Source organism: Uloborus diversus, chromosome 2 (genome assembly GCF_026930045.1).
Source record: "Uloborus diversus isolate 005 chromosome 2, Udiv.v.3.1, whole genome shotgun sequence".
Taxonomy (NCBI): Eukaryota; Metazoa; Arthropoda; class Arachnida; order Araneae; family Uloboridae; genus Uloborus; species Uloborus diversus.
Window position 1 is genome coordinate 57,401,275 of NC_072732.1, and position 22,507 is coordinate 57,423,781.

Below are 22,507 nucleotides of genomic sequence, written 5' to 3' on the forward strand. Positions count from 1 at the left end.
AGAAGCGGTCATTACTGCCTTAGTGCCTTTGCCTTTGCTCACCCTCTTAAAGTAATTAGTGTACTATGCTCACAATTTCAAGAATTTTTTTTAAACTAATTTTGATATAAGTTTTACAGTTATTACTTCTTTACCTTTTAAATTTAATTGCTAAAACTAAATGTTAAATCCAAATTAACTTTGTTTTTTGCTATCATATTCAGTGGTGTTCCACAGAGTATACTCCATATATGCCATATACTCTCAAATATGTTTTAGACATATAGCGTATACTCTCAAGCTTCAAAAATTTTCATATAAATGATATCTCTACATAGTATAAAATGAAGACCTCAAAAAGCCTCTGTGTGTTTGAACTCGCAAAACTCGAGAGCTACCCGGCGGATTGGGCTGAAATTTTCACAGTTTGTTCCTTTAAGTCCTGAAAAGGTTTGCAGACCAGTTCGAATAAAATTTGATGAATAGTTCTTTTTTTATTCCAATTTACGTCTAATTTTCACATAAATTCTCAAATATGGGGTGTGTGATGATGAGATTACTTGCATATATTAATATTACCTATCGTTAGAAAGGGTAGAATTTACCGTGTTCTACACAATTTGTTTCAATGCTCTAACTTTATTACGGCGGGAGTTATTTGCGTTTTTAGCTCGAATTTTTTAGGCTTAGCTGAAATTTAGGCACTACTTTCTTCATTAAACAAATCAGTAAAAAGTGAAGGAATTGTCCCACAGCTTTCTTTTTGACGCCATTGGAAAAAGCGACCTTTTTTTACTCCAGATACAGTTGAATCCCGACTTACGCGAGGGATGCGTTCCAGGACTCCTCGCGTAAGTCGAAATTTCGCGTTGTGGAAAAGTGTTGTGTATATGATTTTTTATTAACTAACCCAATAATTTTAAACATTTCCAACACCTTTTAAACTGTTTTAGACCGTTTTTAACTATATATCACCGTTTCTTATATAAAGAGCTGAATTTTGACCGTATTTTTTAAAAAGTGGCATTATTCAACCTAAAATATTGTTACGATGCACAAAATCAATTGTCATTGGGAGAGAGAGACATTAAAACAGTACGGTACGTACAGTATGTAGCAATAATAAAGCACTGCACTGTAAGAGTTTTACAGTAGAGAGATACAGTAGATACAATAAGTTACATTTATGTCTTAAAAATTGAAGATGACTTATGCTGCGCAATCTCTGATTGTCATTGTAATATATTTTTAAATACAGCTTCGCATTTACCTTTATAACATTTACATCTTTGGTAACACCCCCTCTTTCCGGGTCTCTATAATCTACAATACAAGAGCAGACTCCACTTTCATATTTGCATTTTGCTTAAAAGCTACTCTGCGAGCATCATATTAAAACTAAGGTCTGAACTTATACGAATTGCCTTCTCTTGACTTTTAACTATACGTATATGAAAGATTCACTCATGCCCCAATAAATTGTCGTGCTACCTTCGATCCACTTTCTAGATCAAAAATCTTTACCTTTTCTTAAATTGTCACCAACTTTCGCATTTTGTTTTCATCTTCAAACTTTAGATGAAACAGCGTGCCTAGGTGCCACAATATTTCATTGCCTTTCATATTTCTAATAAATAAATGTAAAATGAGGAGTGGTAATATATATACACTAATCAAGCTATGTTTATAGTGCGATTGCACAGTCAGGGATGCTGAAAGGATGAAAGTAGATTCACGAAGTCAATGTTTGGTAGTTAATAACAAAGCCGAAATTCAGCATCACAATTCCTTTCCGAATATTTTCGTGTTGAGAGCAAGAAATTCGCTTTAGCTCTAAAATTGGTTGCTCCTGAAAAACTCGCGTTATAGCCATTTCGCGTAAGACGGATCACGTTGCAGCGGGAGTCGACTGTATAACTCGACCTTTGGTCGAAAAAATAAGCTTTTATCTCGAAAGGAAAATAAGTTACAAGCATTTTTAAATCAAATTTAAGAAATCTCGATTCCATTCAAATTGTGAACCATTTTCTTTCGCATTTTAATTCCTTAAACTTATTTTGTGTTTCCATGGTTACGCATTTTAAGTCCATCTTTCTGGATTTGATTTCTTAAAAGTATTTTAATATCTGCCGTCATTGTTTGGAAAGGATATCATAATGTTTTGTTTTTTTTTAATTTATTTTTTACGCCTGATTGTGGTCACTTGACAGAATTTTTATTTTTAAGGTGGACCGGGCAAAGCCGGGCAAACAACTAGTATTACATATATGATCGCAAACACATATTGTGCGTGATGGATTACTGGGAGTATACCCTCAAAAAAACAGATGGGAGCATCACTGATCATATTATTTGCTGCCGCCGCAGATTATATAAAGGTTTTTTTCCCCTTCAGACTTTAAAAATTCTTTTATAGAAATTAATTGTTATATATTTTTACACTTCGAAGTATTTTGTTATCTACGTAATCTAAGATTTTTTTCACTACATAATGAAATCGTTTGAAATGGAGTTACTGTGTGTATATATGTAAAATCTTTTATTATTTTTTAATAGGTAAAATACTGTATTTAGTCATTAAAACCTAAGTTCTTGATTTAAATAACTCCCTATGAATGAATTTCAAAAAGTTTCAATTTGTTTTACATAAATATATCTATTATATACATAAGTATAATTACACAATTACATTACTTCTATATTTTCACTATTACTTTTAATTTATGCAGAAGTTCTTATATTGCTTGAAAATTTAATTCAAAATTATTTCAGTTCCAACTGCGTTGCCCAGCTTTGCCCTGTCTACTTGAAAAATAAAAATTGTGTCAAGTGATGTATATTTAAAAATCAGGCTTAAATAAAAGAAAAGAAAAAAAACATCCTGCAAAACTTCAACTTCAAACAATGGCAACATATATTAAAATACTTTTAAGAAATTAAAATAAAATGAGAAAGATGGAAATAAAAAATGAATTCAAAAAGCATTACCGTGGAAACACAAAATAAAATGATTAAAAACTTGAATACAGAACAGATTTTTGAACTCCATTTAATTCCCTTGTAACTTTTTTCTAATGGAGCTAGAGGGTTAAACTTTCGACCATAGGTCGAGTTAGATCTGGAGTAAAATAAGCAGATCTTTCCAATGTTGTCAAAAAGAAAACTATCGGACAACTCCTTCACTTTTTATTGAAAAATTTTTATTGAAGAAAGTAGTGCCTAAATTTCAGCTAAGCCTAAAAAAATTCAAGCTAAAAACCCAAATAACTCCTGCCGTAATTAAGTTAGAGCATTAAAACAAATTACGTAGAACGCAGAAAATTCTACCCTTTCCAACGATATTTAATATTAATATATGCAAATAATTTTTCACTCCCATATTTGGGAATTAATGTGAAAATTGGGCCTAAATTGGAATAAAAAAAGAACTACTCGTCGAATTTTTTTTGAACGGGTCTATAAACCTTTCCGGTGCTGAAAGAAAGATACTGTGAAAATTTCAGTGAAATCGGCTGGGTAGTTCTCGAGTTTTGTGCTTTTAAACAAACGGACGCTTTTTGGAGACTTCATTTTACACTATGTAGAGATTAAATTTTTAGTTTTATTATAATCAGACATATGTCTTTGAGAGTGATTTTAATAGTTTCTTACAGTTCTTATGCTAAGTGATTACTGGAAGTAAATCATTTGTTTTAAATATGATACAATATTTTCATGTAGATAATTTAATAGACTATTTTAAAGTTTTATCCCCCAATAAAGTTCACTTGACAGGTTTTTTTTTTTTTTTTTGAATTACTTCTCCCAAAAAAAAAAAGCATCTTTTTGAAATATATTTTTAATTATCAGCTTAAACCATTTTAATATTGCATTTCATATAAACATGCAATGGTTTTCAAGTAGGTCAAAGAGAGGAAACCATAATCACTGGTAACGTAAATCAGCGAAATTTGGTGAACACTTTCAGGAGAAAGTTTAGGAAATTTTTTTCAGTTCCTGTTGCCACCCTGTTATATCAAGGTTTGACTGTTTGTCTTTTTTTCTCCCATTAGATCAATCACAGAAGTTGGTGTGTTTAGAAAATTATTTGCCCTAACAGGAACAATTTTTGTATCCTGTGCTTCCCTATGGCTATTTATTATTAGCTTGGTAAGTTTATTATTTCATCCGTTGAATTTATTCTATGAAGATAGTTTTTGATATGATTGTCAAGCAGTGGATATTAACACCCATTTAACTTTGATTTTTGTTGTCTAGTTTAAGTTGTTAAACATGTGACTAGAAAGAATTATTTGCATAGTAAAATTATACTCAATATTAACCACAAAAAATAATGTTGAATTAGCTATAAATCAACTTATAAAGACTATAGGGAGAAAAATTGAAGTGTTTCTAATTAACTTTTAAAGCATCTGTGAAAAAAAAAAATTTTTTTAAATCGGTAAACAAGTAATATTTAACCGAACCAACATGTAAAGAGCCTGGAAAAATTTAGGAAGAATTCACCTGAGAGATTACTTGTAAATTGAGATTAATTTAAATAATATTAGGGATATATTATGCCAATGGGAAGGCTTAGCTGAAATTGTAATGATTATGATCAGCAGGGCCATATCCAGAGGGGGAGCCCGGCACCCCTCCCCCGGGAAAACCAAAATGTTTTGTACCATATAACAGAAGGAAATATTTTTTTCATATCTAATGTCAGAAAAGGAAAAGAACAAAGTTTTTTGTTCTTAATTTTGTAACTATTAAATGAGTGAAAATTAGATAAAATACAGAAAAAGTTCTAGCTCTCATCAGCTGAAAAGCATACTTGAAATTTATACCCTTAATTAGGACTTCCTGCCCTCTTTCCCAATTCAGTTCAGGGTTGTCCAGTTAGGGCTGTGCGATATATCGATATGTATCTAGCACCTCGATAACGATATTTAGATTTCTATCCGTCTGATATATCGTTTGAAAATAAAATAAGGGACTTAATTGCGGAGAAATTAAAATACTGACTTAAAAATACATAATCTTTTATGGCTCTGTGTGATGGGTGAGTGTTTTAAATTTCAAGATATTTTCTGCATTCTTTAAACAGTGGTTAAATTTTGAATTATAGTAAAAGGGAATAATTCACAATTCCACCAAAGGTAAACGTGGGCCCCTTTGTCAGTTAGGTCTCCGGATCCCCTCCCCTATAAAGTTTTCAAAACTTATACTACTACCATTCAGAACGGGGTCCTTCCAAGGACCCCCTGCTCTCTTTCTGACAAAGCTGACATGGCCTCTCGTAGGCCCATAAAAGTGAACGTGTATTGGTTAAGAAAGCATCCTAATGCAACAATTAAAAGTTAACCATTGAGGTATCAACACGATTCATTGTTCAAATAAAACATAAACTGTTCATATTGCGCTGAATAAAATGTTTAAGAAAAATACTAAACAGAAATATTTCATTTGAAAAAAAGGAAAAACAAAAAATCCTAATAAGAATCCTTTGGTCGCACATTTATCGCACAAAAGGGGAGCGCAACTCAATTTTTTGAATTTTGAAGGAATATAACTTTAATTCTGATATTAAGAGAAAAAAATATTAATGCCCTTCATAACACACGAACGAGTTGAAGAAATCTTGTTTCACTTGCAACAACGAAACTGAAACTTTCCAATTTCGCCAGAGAAGTCGCACATATGAGTTGACAGAACTTCTGGGGCATGCACGAAAATAAGGTTTTTATGTAAGTTCTACACATTAACGTATTTGAAGTCATAAATATTATAGCAAAGCGAATCCAAGCATACTTACGGTTTTACCTTACGTCGGTAGTTCATTGCAGCTCTTTTGTTTGGTATTTTTTGACTTCAGTTTAAGAGTCGTCATCAAATACCGGAATTGAAAAAGTGAAGAAATTTTCGTATTCGTTTTTGGGTTAAATTGCTTGTGAAATAATGACATTGATTAGATAATTGATTTACCTAATAATATGGATTATAGATTGGATCTGCTGAAGAAAAATTAATTGCATTTTTAAAATCAATATTAAAATATGTATCATTAAAACACAATAGTTTTCAATTTATTATATATTTTAATTAACCAAATAACGATTTTATTAATGCAAATTCAGTTTTGTCAGATTTTTGCCAAATATGGCAGAGAGGTCCTTTGATACTCAGGAATTCACATAAGTTTTTTCTCATCAAAATGGAGTGTATGGGGACTACTTCCATAGCCTACGAGGATGCAACGCTGCGCTGTTTGAGGAGCCTGCAATTTTCGACCGATTTCCGAAGCTGAAAGTTGACCAAAAATATAGTTCAGTTTGAACCGATAGATGAAGTTTTTAGTGTTACCAACAAACCGCACTATTGCATTTGTTTGCGTGTTAAAAAATGAGGTTTTGCTTTCGCTTTGAATAGCAAATAATTGATAAAATTGAAGCTGAAAGGAAATATTGTTGGATACTTTAAAGTTTAGCTTCGAAAGTACGTCAATAAAAGAATATCCCTCCAAATAATGTTCGTAATAAGTTTCAAATAGTGCTTTAAAGGAAATGTTTTATCAGACCCAACCCGTTACACATTTTTAAATTACGTAAAATAAAAACATATTTTAAATTAAATTGCATTATTACTATGAGCGTATCTAGAGGGCGGCAAGGGAGGACAGCCGTACCTTTAAATTGGAAAACATGTTTTAAAATAAAGCATGAATTTTCTAAAAATTGATAATTGACATTTGTTTCAATTTCTCAATTTATTGATAACTAGCATTACCCGCACAGTGATGCCCGTGCTAAAAATTTAATGGAAGTTCGTTGAATAAAAAAAATTGACGCCCCCTTTCCCTCTGATGTAAAATGATCATTTTTCTTTGACTTTTTTAAACTTGCGGCAAGTTTTGGTCGTCAATAAACAATTTCCAAAACATTGGACTGCTTCAATTATACAGTAACTTGCCAAGTTTAAATCTGGGATCAAAGAAAGTAAAAAATTGTTTTCAAAATGAATTGAAGGACACGGGGCAGTCCAATTTCCATGAGGAACTGTTATGGAATTTGTTATCCGTTGAGATTAGAATTTTGTCGATGACACCGTCTACCCATAACCTCATTACGATCGAACTTGGCTACTTTTCACATTCATATTTTGTTTGGATATCATTAAGTTTTGAAAGCTAAATCATAGTAATGTTCTTCTTTAGAGTTAAATGTAAAAGCGCGTACAAACACAACTTCCATCCCCCCTGCTTTTATGATGCACTGGTTTCTTTTCATTAGTAATTTCGAAGATATTTCAATAACTGGGGGGGGGGGGGGGGGTTAACGCTATTGGTCAGTTATGGGCTATAATTGTTTGCTTCTGTCACTATCAGCAAAGCCATGGCCGAAGTGCATTAGCCCTTATTTTTGGCGTCCACAAATTTGGCGACAATTGGGAAAATTTCTAAGACTCTTAGTTTTCAAACTCTTCCCGCAATTTCTACATTGTCTGGGGGAATTATCATAACGTAGATCATAAAATATGCAGAATTGGCGAAAACATTTCCCCATTGCTTATAATTCTGTGACGCCAAGTTTGTGGACCTTTAAGAAATGAAAATGAAGCAAAGCTAAAAGACATAACCATGGCAATGTGAAACAAAACATCAGTAATTTTAATGGAGATTAGATTTATTTGAACTTTATTTTTAACGGCTTGTAACTTTTTTTCCTTTGGAGATAGAAGGTTATTTTTATACCAAAAATCAAGATATTTCTGGAGTAAAAAATGTCACTTTTTCCATCGGTGTCAAAAAGAAAACTGTAGGACAATTCCTTCACTTTTATTGATAGATTTAATGAAGAAAATATTGCCAAAATTTCAGCTAAGCTAAAAAAGTTTGAGATAAAAACGCAAATTGCTCCCGTCGTAATAAAGTTAGAGCATTGAAACAACGTGGAAAAAAGAGCATAAAACGTGGAAAATTCTACCCTTTCCAACAATATAAAATATTAATATGTGCAAGCAATTTTTCACCCCTTTAATAGCCAATAATAGGCAATTTACGTGAAATTTGGGCCTAAATTGGAATGAAAGAACTATTTATTGGATTTTTTTCGAATTATAGCCTATGTTACTCAGTAAGAAGGCACCTTTCACACATTGAAAGAATTTTTCAAATAGTTGCAATACTTCCGCAGAGTACCTCGAACATATAAACACACAAAAATTCGTCCTCTTCTTTATAATATTAGTATAGATTTGACTCTAGTGCCTAGAGCCAAATCTATACTAAGATTATATATAGATTTCCACTTTTAAAGTGTAAATTTTTCTTTGGGAGCTAAAGCAAATATAGATAATTTCAACTGTGTGTTTTAGTCATATTAATTGTAATTGGCATCGAGGGGTGATTTTTTAATTATTTATTTATTACTCCATTTTATTTTTTTATTTTATTGTTTACATTTTATTTCATTTAATTTTTTAGTTTGCGTGTTTGTGTGCCGGTATTTGTGGTATGTCATTGGCACAGAACTTTTCGATTAAAGTAATAATTATAATAGTACATTACTTATAAGTAAGTAAATAAAAATATTCAAAAAAATATATAAATTTCAGAAAAAAACAAGAGCTATAAAAAAGGAACAAAGGGTCGAGATTTTTTATTTTGGTAGTGGGGGAGGGGGCACCCCTGATTGGCTTGGATTCTCACTAAAAAATGAAAATTTTGATTATCTTGATAGGTCCGCTATTTCAGAGGGTAGGAGAAACTGAAAAGCAACTGTAAAATCTCTCTACTAAATTAGTGGGATGATCGTCCCCTCCTGCTCCCCCCTTAAAATTTAATGTTTTTAAAGAGGTGCGAATATTTTTTATTTTAAATACATTTTGAATTTTAGAGCTTAAAAGAAAGCCTATGCCAAAGCATAAGATGTGATGTTATTAAGCAATTTTATTCAGTACATATACATGGCCGCAGGGATCCCAACGCCCCCCCCCCCTACAGGACTGATGGAATTAGCTCCCCTATAAAATTATCCTCCTTCAAAATTAGAATGCCGGAATTGGCACCATGAGTGCCCCCTTCATAGGCACTTCTGACACAAATAGACAGCACCGCTGTTTCTTTGTTGTTGTTTTTTTTTTTTTTTTGGGGGGGGGGGGGTAATTTTAGAAGGTTTTCAATCTTATTTTACTGCTACTACAAAGCCCATCAGCCCTATACAGACCTCTCAATTGCTATGAAACACTCCCAAAGAACAAAGCTGTCCAAACCCTCTAAAATGACCCTCCTAAAGCAAGCGGGTTATTAAAGGAGATTGCCTCATTGATCTTATTATTTTCCAGAGAAGGGAAGGTGGGTAACTTTTGAAGGCTTTTTATAGTGCAATCTCAGTTATGAGCCCCAGTGGGCTCTCCTAACAAATCCCACGCTATATCTATCCTGTACTATCTAAAAAGGTAAAACTAAAAACTTGAAGAGTGGTTCTGATAAAAAGATGTATGATCTTGAGATAGTTCATTTCTGTGTGGAAAAAGATAGGAATGCCACGATGGGGACTCCTGGCAGAAATTGCTTGGGGGGGGGGTGATTTTAAAAATTTATATTATCTCATTTGGGGGGGGGGGTCTTGTTGCCGGGTCGTCACCATAGCATTGCTCCATAGGCATTTTGAGAGACATCCTGGGGAAATACTTCTGATTTGGGTCCACAAGGGGGTACAAGTGCAGTCTTTTCCCCTGAAATTGACAGGGGGTAAGTTGTGTTGTCTTGTCATTGGGGGCCCGCTCATAGCATTCGAATGAGTGATACAATACATAGCGCATGATCTCAGTAGCGGATCCAGACGATCCTGTTGGGAGCGATGAATGAGTCATGCAGTATAGAGGGGGCAGGTGACCTTTGAAAATAAAATTTTCCCAAACTTTATTAACTGAAGCATGACGTTTTTTTTTTTTTTTTTTTTCCAAAATATGTAATGATTCGAAGGGTTTGAAGAAAGTTGTAAGTGTTTCAAGCACGAAGAATAAGAAATTGAAAGAAAAAAAAAGGATGATTTCTCCTACTAATATTCTAGATACTGGTCTGGATCAGGATCCATCATCCAAATTCAACCCTCCAACTTCTTAATTTGTTTGAGGACTCGTGAAGTATTTTCAATAGCCATTTAGGTCCTCACCTCAATTGTACTTTTTTCCTTATGAACGAAAGGTTGCAGTGTCAAGATGGCTCCTTTTCTACCAGTCTTTGTATCGAACAACAATGAAATACAAATATTGCATTTGTAAATAAAATTTGAAGATAGTTATTGATTTTTTTGTTTGAGCTGTTTAACATTCGCTCATAAGTAAGAGAGTAGTAGGAAAGTTTGCAGGCACTCCCTGAAATTTTTTGTTAGGAATGCATTTTTAGACCATTTGGTGGTTAATAGGAGGATTATTTTAGTATAAATGTGAATATGTGTTTGACATCTCATTACGTCAGAATATATGTTGTTTTACTTTTCCTTCAGAAAATTTAACAATTTTCAACCATTTGGTTTTGCTCACTCCCCTTTTAGAATTGTCATGTTCCCAGAAGGGAGGGGCACGCACCCACATCTTATTGATTTTTTTCGCTCAAACGTTATTTACATGCATTTTGTTGAAGTTTACAGATAGAAGAAGGCGCTATTTTATAGTCCTCATTAATCACTGTTCTTATGGTTTTACTTTTGCACTGTTTCAATTCATTAGGGTTCTTCGTGGAACATTTAGCATAAACAAAATATCTGAAAAGAAAACCTGAATTTTTTTCAAAACTATTACTTTTAAAAATATAGATAAATCCGCTGTACTTTGAATAAATTCAAAAAAAAAATTGATTGCAAAAACTTTGTTTGAAACAAATTTAATTTTTGTTTTCAAATGCTTTGCTAATTCTAAAATTTATTCTGAATATTTATTTATTCTTCAATGAATTATGAAATCAGCATGTTTTTAAGTCCGAAAAAACAGTTCCCTGATAACTTCATTGACGTATCGATAAGTGGGGGAGGGTGGAGTGATCTGTAATTTACTTTATCAACCCTGTGTCTGCTTTTGATTTTCAGAATCATAATGCTAATGCTGCATTTTGCACGAAAACAAAATGTTTATGAACTCGTGATTGCCTAAAAAATTTCCTGACATTAATTTTTGCAACAAAAATAAAAAAAGAATATAATTGTAAAAAAAAAAATATTATTTGATTTGAGTTTTTAAAAAAAATGTCCATTTACTTAACGATATTTGGGGGATGGAAATTAGAGGTTCTTAAAACAAAACGACAAACCACTTCGATACCCCACCCCCTACCTTTTTAAAACTAAAGACTTTGAGCTTATAAATAGTGCATGCTTAATCTTTTGAACCGTTAATATTGCCCCTTGATAACAAGAACCAAAATGAATTCAAACCTATTAACACACTTTGTCAATTCACATACATTCCCTTAAAAGCTATCTTGCTGACGTGAAAATCTCGATTTTACAAAACTTCATACATCACACAATTTTGGTTTTTGGTCGTAGAAGAGCGATTTTTTTTTTTAAGTTGTAAATGTTAGTGCGTCTGGAATGTTTTACTAAATATCATTGCTAAAACTAGGGGACTGTATAAAAAGTTAAATTTTGTAACTTTTTCAAAATTTGATTTTTTGACAAAAATTTCATGAATTTCGAGTCCTTGCCTAATTTAAAGATTTTTTCAAAATGCAACTATTTGCTTATCTCTAACGGTTTAGGAATTGGCTATTGATCCACTTTAAGGGTGGACATCCTGTATACTGTCTGATTTTTTAATAAAGAAAGCATCAAGTTCAAAAGTTTAGATTGTAATTTGAGTGTAATAATACAATTTTATTTTAGGTGCCTCATTCTGCTCTTGATACCCAGACTCGTGATAACCTGTGGCCTGTCATTTACCAGTGGCACAAGCGAGTTGAAGAATTCCAACTGTCAAATAATTATGGTCTATTCAGAAGGTAAGTTTCATGAATTTGAAAGTGCTAATTATATTTTGTGCTTATATATATTGCTGTTGCTGTAATTTTTTTAGTATTTGTTTGAAAATTCATTTAGTGCTAAAAAAGTTAATTCGATGGATATTTGAAATTGCATATTAAGTTGTTGAAAAGTGCTCCAAGTCTGATGTGTCATGAAGAAATCTGTTCTGAATAAAAATTTTACAACAAATTTATGCCAACAAAATATCAGATAAAGTGAATTTACCACTTTATCCACCAGTTTGTTGACACTCCCAGCTTCAATAAGAGGACATCTGCCTCCAGCTCAGTTTTTTTACTATTCCTGAAATGAGAAGTAATAAGAACGAAACTGCAGTCTCAGGATATGCAGGGCCAATCCTAGGGTATCGGCCGCCCATGTGCAAAGACCTAACATGCCGCCCCTCAAGAGTAATTTGCATATTTTGACTCATCTTTAATGTCCATATAAATCTTTCTTCAAATTTTCATATCAATTTCTAATTTAAAAAAGAAAGGAGAAAAAAAAACAGAATGATTAACTTATAAAAAAGAAAGGAAGAAAAGTTTTATAGTAAGAAACTCCTTAGGTATAATTTACGTATATCTTTGAAGAAAGTAATAGATACCAAAATTTACTAGTCTTAAAAAACCCATTTTATTAGCTGTCTTCGGTGACATCAGAGGAAGGACGGAGGACGGGGAAGCGGGGGGGAATCAGGGGAGGAGGGAGTACTCCAAGAAAATTATTGAAATTGGTGTATGAAAAATAGTTTTAGTTAATCTCTGGTTGTGTTCGGTTGCAAGACAAAAGAGTCGGGTGTACTCAAGGTGCAAATTGAAATTTTCGAAATTGACGTCAAACATCGCAATTTTAGGAACTTTTTCGAGACTCCAGGAGATAGTAATATTGATGCTCTTTCCTAAAGTTCTTTCCAAATTGAAATCAGTTTGAAGCTATTTTTTGTGACCGCAGTGTAAGAAGGATCGGCGCTTTTTCCGAAAATTTTCCGAAACTGAAGTTCTAAACACGCAATTTTGGGTTATCTTTGTTGACGTTGCTAGAGGGAGGGAGATTCAATCGTTTTTCATCAAAGGTTTTCTAAATTAAAGTTTAAAACGCAAATTTAGGCTGTCTTTGGTGACGGTAGGAGATCTGGCGGCTTTCCTCCGGTAATTTCTCGACACTATTGTTTCAAAAACCCATTTTTGGCTATATTTGAAAACCATAGGGGAAACGTTAAAATATTCCGCACCGAAATATTTTTCGTAACTAAAATCCAGAATAGACTATTTTTTAGAAGGATGGGTTTTGGGGTTCCAAGCGGATATTTCTAGAAGCAATTTTATACTAACTTTGGTGACGTTAGCGAAACTGGGAAGCTTCGGTGGATCTTGCGGATATTTTTCGATATTAATATCTGAAAAATGAAACTATAGTCCACCTTACCTCGACGATTGATGGATATGCACTAGCGCTGTAAAAAGTTACATAAGCCAAGCAGTTCTCCTCCGGAATTTTTTAGAAATTGAAAACCCAAAAACGTATTTTAGGCATTGTTTGATAACGATGGGACTAAGAGCGGGCGGGGGTTCAGTACGCCCTCACGAGCTGTTTTTAGAAACTGAAGTCAATTTCAGGCTATTTTAGGCAGGAAAGGTTCTGTGGCTCCACGGAACAGTCTAAAAACGAAATTTTGAGGTATAATGATTGCATTGGAGAAAAAGGGGATCCGGGGTCCTTCCTCAAAAGTTCTTGAAACTAATGTCTGAAAAACGCAATTTTAGTTTGTTTTTCAATAAATTAAGTGAGAGGGGGTGGGATTAGGGGCTTCTCGAAAGACTGTCTTCGGTAGTAATTGCAAAAAGTCCATCGCATAATTTCGAAAACCAAATCCGAAAAATGTCATTAAGCAATTTTTAAAAACATTAGGAAAGGCTGTAATCTAAAATCACATTTTAGATTTCGAAGCCAACATTTTTAGGCTATGTTTGATTAAGTGAAGGTGGAAGGGATGAATCAGAGACTTAATTGGATCCTTAAGATCAGTGGTTCAACCAGTGAAATGTTCCGAAATCAAAGTCCTAGAAACGCAATTTTAAGTCTTCTTTAGTCTCATGGAGGTCCAAGGATGTCATGGCATCCTTAAGAGCCCTGTCCTCCTACCTGATTTGAAACCGGGCAGTTCATTCGGGATTTTAATTAGAAAAAATTGCCGTAAAGTGGGAAAATTACAAAATTTTAGTTCATCATTCATATGAGCCGCTCAGAAGCCAATGCGGTTAAGTCCAAATCACAAAATTTGAGAAAATTAATGTTTGTTGATACATTAGTTTTTAAAATTCTTGGTGTATTAATTTAATTAGAAAAGTGTATAAAATCTTTTTTTGAAATGAAAACTCTTCAAAAAAACAAGATATGTTCAGGATGTGTAAATAAAAACGTAAGTATTTATTGAAATAATGACAGCATCTTAAAAATTTTAGGACTTATACCATTTGGCAGATGAAAAATATAAGAAATTTATGTAAAAATAATAAAATAACATTTATTGTCATAAGTTTTATGTTTATTCATCATAACAAACACCATCTTCTTACGAGTTATTTAAATGTAAATCTTGATCTCCATGTGTTGTCCTTAATGTCCTGTAAAAGTTGTGTTTAATTGGAGGTGTATACTTTAATAAACATATGATGTCTTTTTTTGTTTCTCTTGAAATTGTTCTGAATATAGGTTGAGTTATATTTTTTAAATTCACTGGCCACCTATTTTTTCTTTTTTTTTTAAATATCAATTACATGAAAGGTATCATCCTCGTCAAAATTATGTTTGAACTTAATGCTGCTTGGGTTTGACCTTTCCAATTTTATGCATCTCATATTAAGCCAATTAATTGACTGTTAGTCCACTTGTTGATTTTTTTCTGTTGGTAACAGCTTCTTCCAATGGTTTTGTGGAAAGAAATTCTTGTGGATTCTGTCCTAGTACAATTTGCTCCTTTACTGGTACAATTTGCTCTTCATTACATTGTTCGACATACAGGTTATACATTTTTGCAATAGAAAGATCTGAATTCAAGTATCTGCCCCTGGGATTATGACTTCTTGTACAATGAATTTCTTGTTTTTCAGTGTTGCCAACAAATATCGAAGGAAGAAGAATAATTTAATTTTTATTTCAAAGTTTATGTAAAAAAATATTGATAAAAGGTGGACTTATTCACAATGGCTTCTGAAATTATTATACAATATGTTCAGAAGCTATTAAAAAAAGTGCTGTATAACCTTGAAAAAAATAACCAACGAGTAAATCCTTTAATAACTAAAAAGATTGATATTTATTTCGTCAAAATTTCCAAAAATCAGAAAATATCCAAAAATGGACTTAACCGCATTGGCTTCTGAGCGGCTCATATATGTTTGACTCTCAAAGGAGTCGCAATTTTCCACTTTCTTCACATGCATCCACGATTATTGAACACAGATTTTGTTGTTTGAAATACTTATGATGAGAGTATCTAATCAGTATAGCTTTATATATATATAAATGTCTTGTTTAGGTCTATAAAAGCTTGGCGGGTAAACATTAGTGACCGCCCTCGGTGTTCCTTTCAAAAGGCACCCTTTCTTGCTTCAGGAGAGGGGGCATTTCCCTCATTTCCCCTCCCCTGTATCCATGCCGGTTCTGTCACAAATTTTGCAACCAAATGAAGCATGTGTGTAAAGAGTAAATATTAATGGACAATGAACCAACACAATGTTCCCAAACATTTTATTTTTCTTAAGCTATGCTATATGCTGTCGGAAAATCGACACTTACTTTGATAATTGAACATTAAAAATTCAGCATATTTATTTGACTTAATATAAGTTATCTTGTGAGAAATTCTTGAGGATTTTTTTCTTGAATATAAGAACTACCTTGCTTTGGCAGCCCTTGTGCGGTGCACACCTGCTAGGATCGGCCCTGAGGATATGATAGCTGGGCTGTCTGGTATATCGCATGTAGTTCTGCCTTGGCCCTGGCTTAGGGGCAGTGTGGTGGGGGGGGGGGGATTTCCTTTTTATGGGGATGTGTTAAAACAGATCACCACAGTTCTTTTATAATTTCAAGAAAATAAATATGTTATTTGTTTTCATTTACATTGCCTGGATGTACAATTCTTTGCTTAGTTTATTTTTTCAAATGGCAAAACATTAGAAAGCAAATTTAAAGAATGAGTAATTAAAATGATTCCATTTTGTAAAGGATGACTGGTGTTGATGGTCGACCAGAAATTGTGATAGAAGGTAGCTATACAGGCACTACTGGATGGAAAGAATATCACTTTTTGTATAAACCTGGAGCTGTGTCTGAAAGACCACCTGTCCTTAGTAAGTTATTGTCTAGCATGTTCTTCTGCATTAATTTGATGCTACAGTAAAACCTGTAAAGTTGACCACCTGTCTATGTTGACCGCTTTTGTCAGGAACGGAATTAGTCCTATCTCGTATAATGAAGGAAAACCTCTGTAACTTGACCACCTTTCTATCTTGACTACCTGTCTATCTTGACCACTAATGTACCTCAAATTTGGTTTGGAGTATTGTAAAAAGTTTTTGCTGCAAAACCTGTGACAATTCAAGGAAGGGAACGACCAAAAATGAGATGGTTGGATTCTGTTGAATCTGACTTCGATATTCTCAAAGTTAAAAATTGGAAAACCCAGGCAAAAAGTAGGACGTCTTGGAAGATTCTCCAAAGGAAGGCCTTGGCCCACCCTGGGCTGTCGAGCCAACTATGATGATGATGATGATTGTAAAAAACCCTTTGTAAGTTGACCACTTGGATTGTTTTTTAAAACTTAATTTAGCAAATTATTTTATTATTTTTTTATAGCTTTCCAAGAATATTTTTGATGCCAGACCAGCATTTTACCAACTAAATAAAACAGCAGCATAACTAAAGCTCCTTGTAAGTTTAACCCACATTGGAAAAATACTAAGAGCCCTTTTATTCTCCAAACTTGTTTTTCTTTTGTTGTTCTATTTGAGATTACCTTTTGTACTCTCTGTTCAATGAAAACATGTGTCAGTAGAAAAGTACAAAGTATTTTTTTTCCAGTCGCAATATTTTGTGGCAGCACTGGAATTGTGCTAGAGTAAAAGTTACTTGCATTGCAGTATTTCTGGTGCAAGGGATTAAGAACTAGGACATTTATTTTCAACTGCCTTTTAGAACTATTAAGAGTCCAGCTTGTTGCTCTTTGTGTTATAGTTTTACATAAAATGGCTTCAAAAAGAAAGTTAGTTGAACTTGAGATTGATAAAAAATATGAAGTATTAAAATTAATTGAAAAGGGAGAAATCTAGAGAAAATTAGCTGACACATATGGAATTTCCAAAACTACAAACTTCAATAGGGAGTTATTTTGTTGAAAAGTAGGTCATCATGGTTATAAATGTATTAAATGTATATGAGGAAAAAAATAATAAGCAAAAAATTTGTTATTTTTGATTAGCAATAATTTTTTAGGAACTATTAATACCAAATAACATTTTATAAACAATGATTTATTTTTGTTTATTTATTTATTTTTTTTTCGATCAATTTACTGAAATTTTAAATTTACATGACACATTATACGTCATTCTGAGAAAATAATCTCTAAAAATATTTGAATAGCATTTTAGATTATTGTTTCAAAGTAATGTTAAACAATGAAAGTGAGTTGAGCGGAAAGAGTAAGTGTCAATTAGTCAAAAAAAGAATACGTGGTGCAAGAAATGACAAAAAAAAATCACTACCCCTCTTCATAAGTTGACCACCTGTATAAGTTGACCACCAAAGTACTGCACCGCAAATGGTCAACTTACACAGGTTTCACTGTATTCGTTTTGATTCTTCCATGACTTTTTCTTTATATAATTGAACAGTTCCTCATCAGCCTCGACTAGACTGGCAGATGTGGTTTGCTGCCTTGGGAACTTATGAGCACAATCCATGGTTTGTCAGCTTTATTTATCGTTTGCTTGAAGGAGAAAAAAGTGGTAAGATTTCATAATCTTCTCATTCATTTCATTCAATGAAACAAAAATAAAAAATATTTCATTTTAGAATTTTTTTATTACAGTTTTAGAACTTTTGGATAAAGATCGTCTACCTTTTCCTGCCAACAAACCTCCTAAACATATCAGAGCAATACTTTATAAATACTCATATACATCTCCAAATGAATCAGGAAAGTAAGTAGTTTTTATGTATGAGTCTTTAAAAACTTAACCAGTGTTGAGTCCATTCAAATGTTTTGAAGTCTACTGACTTCTAACGGAATAATTCTTAAAAACTTCCAGAAAAGAACCATTTTCCCACCTTATCTGTTTGCAATAAATTGAATTGACTCAAGTGCATTACTTTTACTTTTATCTTATCAGCTATTTAGCATTTAAGTAACATACCACTTGGATTTCATAGAGATTGAGGATTTGTTTCTGCAGCGAAACTTGATTTATCAACTCAAAGGTTGTTTTATTTTGAAAAGGAATATGATGACATAAATGACATCTCTCCAGTTTCCAAAACTGTTTTAGAACAAGAAAAGTGGTTTTTACCTTCCAAAAGTGTGCTAAAGCTAAAGGAGTGCAATCTAATCCTTTCGTATTTACTGCAATTGTCGTAATGAGTATTTGAAATATTATTTTCCAAAATTTTCATTTAAAAATATTTTACACCAATAACTTGGTTACATAAAAACTTCCCTATGTAACAGTTGGTAGAATTAAAGAAATTCACATCAGTACCAAGACGACTAATTTCTGTTCCATTTATAACTCGAAGGAATATTATTAAATGTGTAATATTTAGGTGTAAAAAAAGGCTTTAAAAAAATTTCATTTTTGCGTATAAGTTTTACTTGATGTTTTAACAAAAATTATTTTTTAAATCAGATTAAAGAACAATAAATTGATGATTGAATATATGCACTTATAGTTTAAAACTTGTGCACTTTCTTTTTTTAATTCATGTTTTTAATGTAATTTAACCTGTAACTACAAAAAATTGTCATTTATTGCATTTAAATGAATTATTGCACTATATTTTGAACACTTTCATTTGCGCACATGCATAAATGTCAAAAAATTCGGTTACTATTATGGAAAAAGAAATCATGCATACAGATTGAAGAATTCAAATTCTATGTAACTAGATTAGAATCAACTGTATAAGTAAGTTACATAATGTTACAAATCCTGTAAATAGTAATTATTGTAGGAACGTAACCTGTAAATAGTTTCCCGTAATGAATATACAGCCCCTTTTTTCATTCGGCTAAAGTATACGACCCCTATTTTCTTTCTTTTCATTGATAACGGTCTACGCATTTCGCGAAGAGGTAAGAATGTTGTGGAAAATTCTTTTCGGTGTATTTAAGCCGTTAGCGATGGATAAACAGTCAGTTTCGATTGAGATTTTCGAACTGAGTGCATTTTTGCTCTGTTTACTGCGAGGCATTTCGCTGTGTTGTTTTCGTATTTGGAAGTAAATACGTGTGTAAACGTTGAGTTTACGGTGTTGTGTGATAATTGCTTAATTGCTGATGAATAATTTAGCAGTTGTTGAAGATCTTTCCTGTACATAGTGTAAATAAATTTCCTGTGTTTTATCAAGAACTGTGTCTTCATTTCAAGAAAGTGGAAGTCGCACCGAATCCGTTACAATATATATTTATGCTTTAATGTTCACATTGAATAAATATTCAACATAAAACATTTTTGTTCTGATTTTGATATTTTATTGCAATATACAGTTTTTCTGAAAGTTTAGTTTTGGACACTTTTGAATAGTTTTGGACTCAAGGGTTTTGACAGGAAAACCACGGTTTTTACAGTAGTGTCCAAAATCTTGCCAATCTGGTATGCAGACTTCTAAACTTGATTTTACTATAGTGACTGTAACTTTTTCTAGGAAAAACTCTGATTGGTGGACCCGCCGTAAAGTACGAGAATACTTCAACAGTGCTAATCTAGATGATAAACAAATGACTGAATTTTTGAGTGCTGCAGGAATTCCACTGGTAAGAATTCAAGTACTGCTTTAAAGTATTTTTATATGATTCCATGTTAGAGAAATCCTGCAAAAAAAAGGGGTGGAAAATAGAGCTAGACCCATTTTATCATAATTAATGCTTAATTTTATCATAAAGTTATCAAAAGTCTTGGATATACGTTCTTAAGTCTTGCCTTTCTGTAGCAATAATACTAGCAGTTATTTCTAAATACTTTATTTTCAACATCAAATTTAGCACCAAAGTAGATTGCTGTTAGTCCAAAATGGCACATGATTCATTGAGTGCTATGACATAGCAAACCTCAACAGCCAATATTTTGGCATATCTAGTGTTGCTTCTTGTCAACTATGAATTGCTTTGCTACAATATCCTTTTCCTTACAAAAAGTTGCAACGGCTAGTACTAGCATTTATTTTATCATCTCCAAAAGTTTGATATACATTTAGTGCTTAACACATGTAACAAATCCTTCTGTAGATTCTTGCTTGCTCTTAGAACAAAAGAGTCAATCTGTACTTTAAGAAGCTTGATTAGATATGGCTGGAACTTTTCTTGATGAGCTTCAGTATCCAGAGGAAAATTTTTACGGAACTGCCGATGAATTAGTTTGTAGTCTTGCTTTAAATTGGCACTTTTAACAAGAGTTGCAATTGAAGCTAATCAGGCAGAGTAAAGCAATCTTGTTCAGGCCACTCGGTGGAAAAAACTTCCTCGGTTAATTAGCAACTTTATGCATTTAGTGTTTGCATGTAGGCAAAAGAAGGATCATGAGCCTCAATAATTACTAACAAATTTTGAAGAGTCAAAAAAGAAAAAAAAAATCCTCTCAAAACTAGCTAACCCGGTGCATGAAGACATTTTGAAAAGGAGCTGGCGCAGTGGCAGATCTACAGACAAGAAAAAAAAGAGAAAAAAACCCTTGCATTTGCACTTGCCTTTAACATCCAAACTCAATCAACTCAATCACTCTCTGCTGCTGCATATCATAGACTGTAAACTCCATGCACTTAATCTGTTATAACTAACCATTTAGAATTCATGTCAGTCAGTATCTCAACTTATGAAATTGCTTAATTTGAAGTTGTTAAAACTGTATAATGGGAGTGTTGCATAATAGAAAATCAAAGACTTTTTGCTTTACATTGATTTTGCCAGAACTTTTCACTCTAAATTTTTGTTTGTTTCGTAAAATTAAAAAACACTAGTTAAGCTTCAAAGTGACTGTTAAGACACAGAAATGAAGACTTTATTAAGGGTGTTTTGTATCAACTTTAAGAACATTTTTGCACTTTTGTGGAGTTTCTTTCTCCCCTTTTCTCAATTCAAAGACTAATATGCAAACTGTGATGACTGTTTTGAATGGAATTTGACTGACTTATTTGAATTTATAAATCTACAAAACTTGTGTAATTATGACTTTTTTATTGGTTTAGGACATATGGTCCCCCCCCCCTCTCGCCTGAATATTGTTGTATTTACAAATATTTGATGAAACATCAACTTCAGTAATTTTGAATGCATAACTTATTGTTATAATGTTATAAGCTTTAAAAATTTCTTAATTGATTCTTGATTTTATCTTATTTTGTTAATTTTTTAAAACTTTTTTTTTAATGAGAAAGTCATTTATGTTCCTATTCTTAGAACACATTTAAGTAATTTATTCAGGGTGCCCCCACTCCACCCAAAACCAATCACTCACTCCTTTGCTAAATACCACCAAAAAAAAAAAAAAAGAGAGCTCCCAAAAAAGAAAAATTCCCCTAAAATTTTAGTGCTACAGTATGATTCAGTACCCATGATTTAGAATTGTGAATTTTGAAAAATTCATGATGTTTTTCTTTAAAATTTTGAATTTTTTCCACTAACTCTTTCATTTTAACTTTTATTATATAGCTTTTTAATTTAAATCTTTCTTTTTAGGAGAAGACTCGGTACTTGCGAGTGACAAATGCATTCCTGAAAAAAGCCTTATTCAAGATCAGAACCTATATTAAAACTATTGCTCCAACGGTATTCATTTGGTCTTTATTAGGTGCTGGCTTTTCTATAAATTTTCTTGCCCCAGTGCTGAGGTTATGAATTCCATCTCATAGCTAGATGTCTTATTGATGCATTTTAAAATGAAATTAATGTTTGTGGTATTTACTGAACATTTTTAAGTAAAGTATATGTGTAATTTTAAATGAATTTTGTACTAAAACTGCAATATCATTTGCCATTATATGATATCAAAGTACAATTGTAAACAAGCGCTTTTCACAAGTTTACTTTGCACTTGACTTTAAAACATACATGTGAATGTGTCAAGATTTTTCAAGTAATATGCTTGAATTTTCATGCATTGTTGATGCTTCATTATATACTTTCATCATTTTGCACAAAAATAGTGTAAATCATGCAGGTCTTTGTCTTTTCATAATTAGGCATTCATGTATGATGTGAAATTCCATAGTTATTAATAATCTTTGATGTATTTTTTAAATTAAATAGCCAT

The 22,507-nt window shown here is 32.5% G+C and overlaps 1 protein-coding gene across 1 annotated transcript in view; it reads left to right on the plus strand.

Moving 5' to 3' along the window:
• The window catches only part of LOC129216329 (lipase maturation factor 2-like), a 43,837-nt gene extending 21,660 nt beyond the window's left edge, over positions 1 to 22,177 (plus strand). Inside the window, exons 7-13 of the mRNA XM_054850539.1 lie at positions 4,032 to 4,128; positions 11,844 to 11,959; positions 16,212 to 16,336; positions 17,879 to 17,992; positions 18,076 to 18,187; positions 19,908 to 20,016; positions 21,934 to 22,177. Coding sequence (XP_054706514.1) covers positions 4,032 to 4,128; positions 11,844 to 11,959; positions 16,212 to 16,336; positions 17,879 to 17,992; positions 18,076 to 18,187; positions 19,908 to 20,016; positions 21,934 to 22,092 — 832 coding nt within the window. The 3' untranslated portion in view covers positions 22,093 to 22,177. The remainder of the gene's footprint in view (positions 1 to 4,031; positions 4,129 to 11,843; positions 11,960 to 16,211; positions 16,337 to 17,878; positions 17,993 to 18,075; positions 18,188 to 19,907; positions 20,017 to 21,933) is intronic.
• The last annotated feature ends 330 nt before the right edge of the window (positions 22,178 to 22,507 follow it).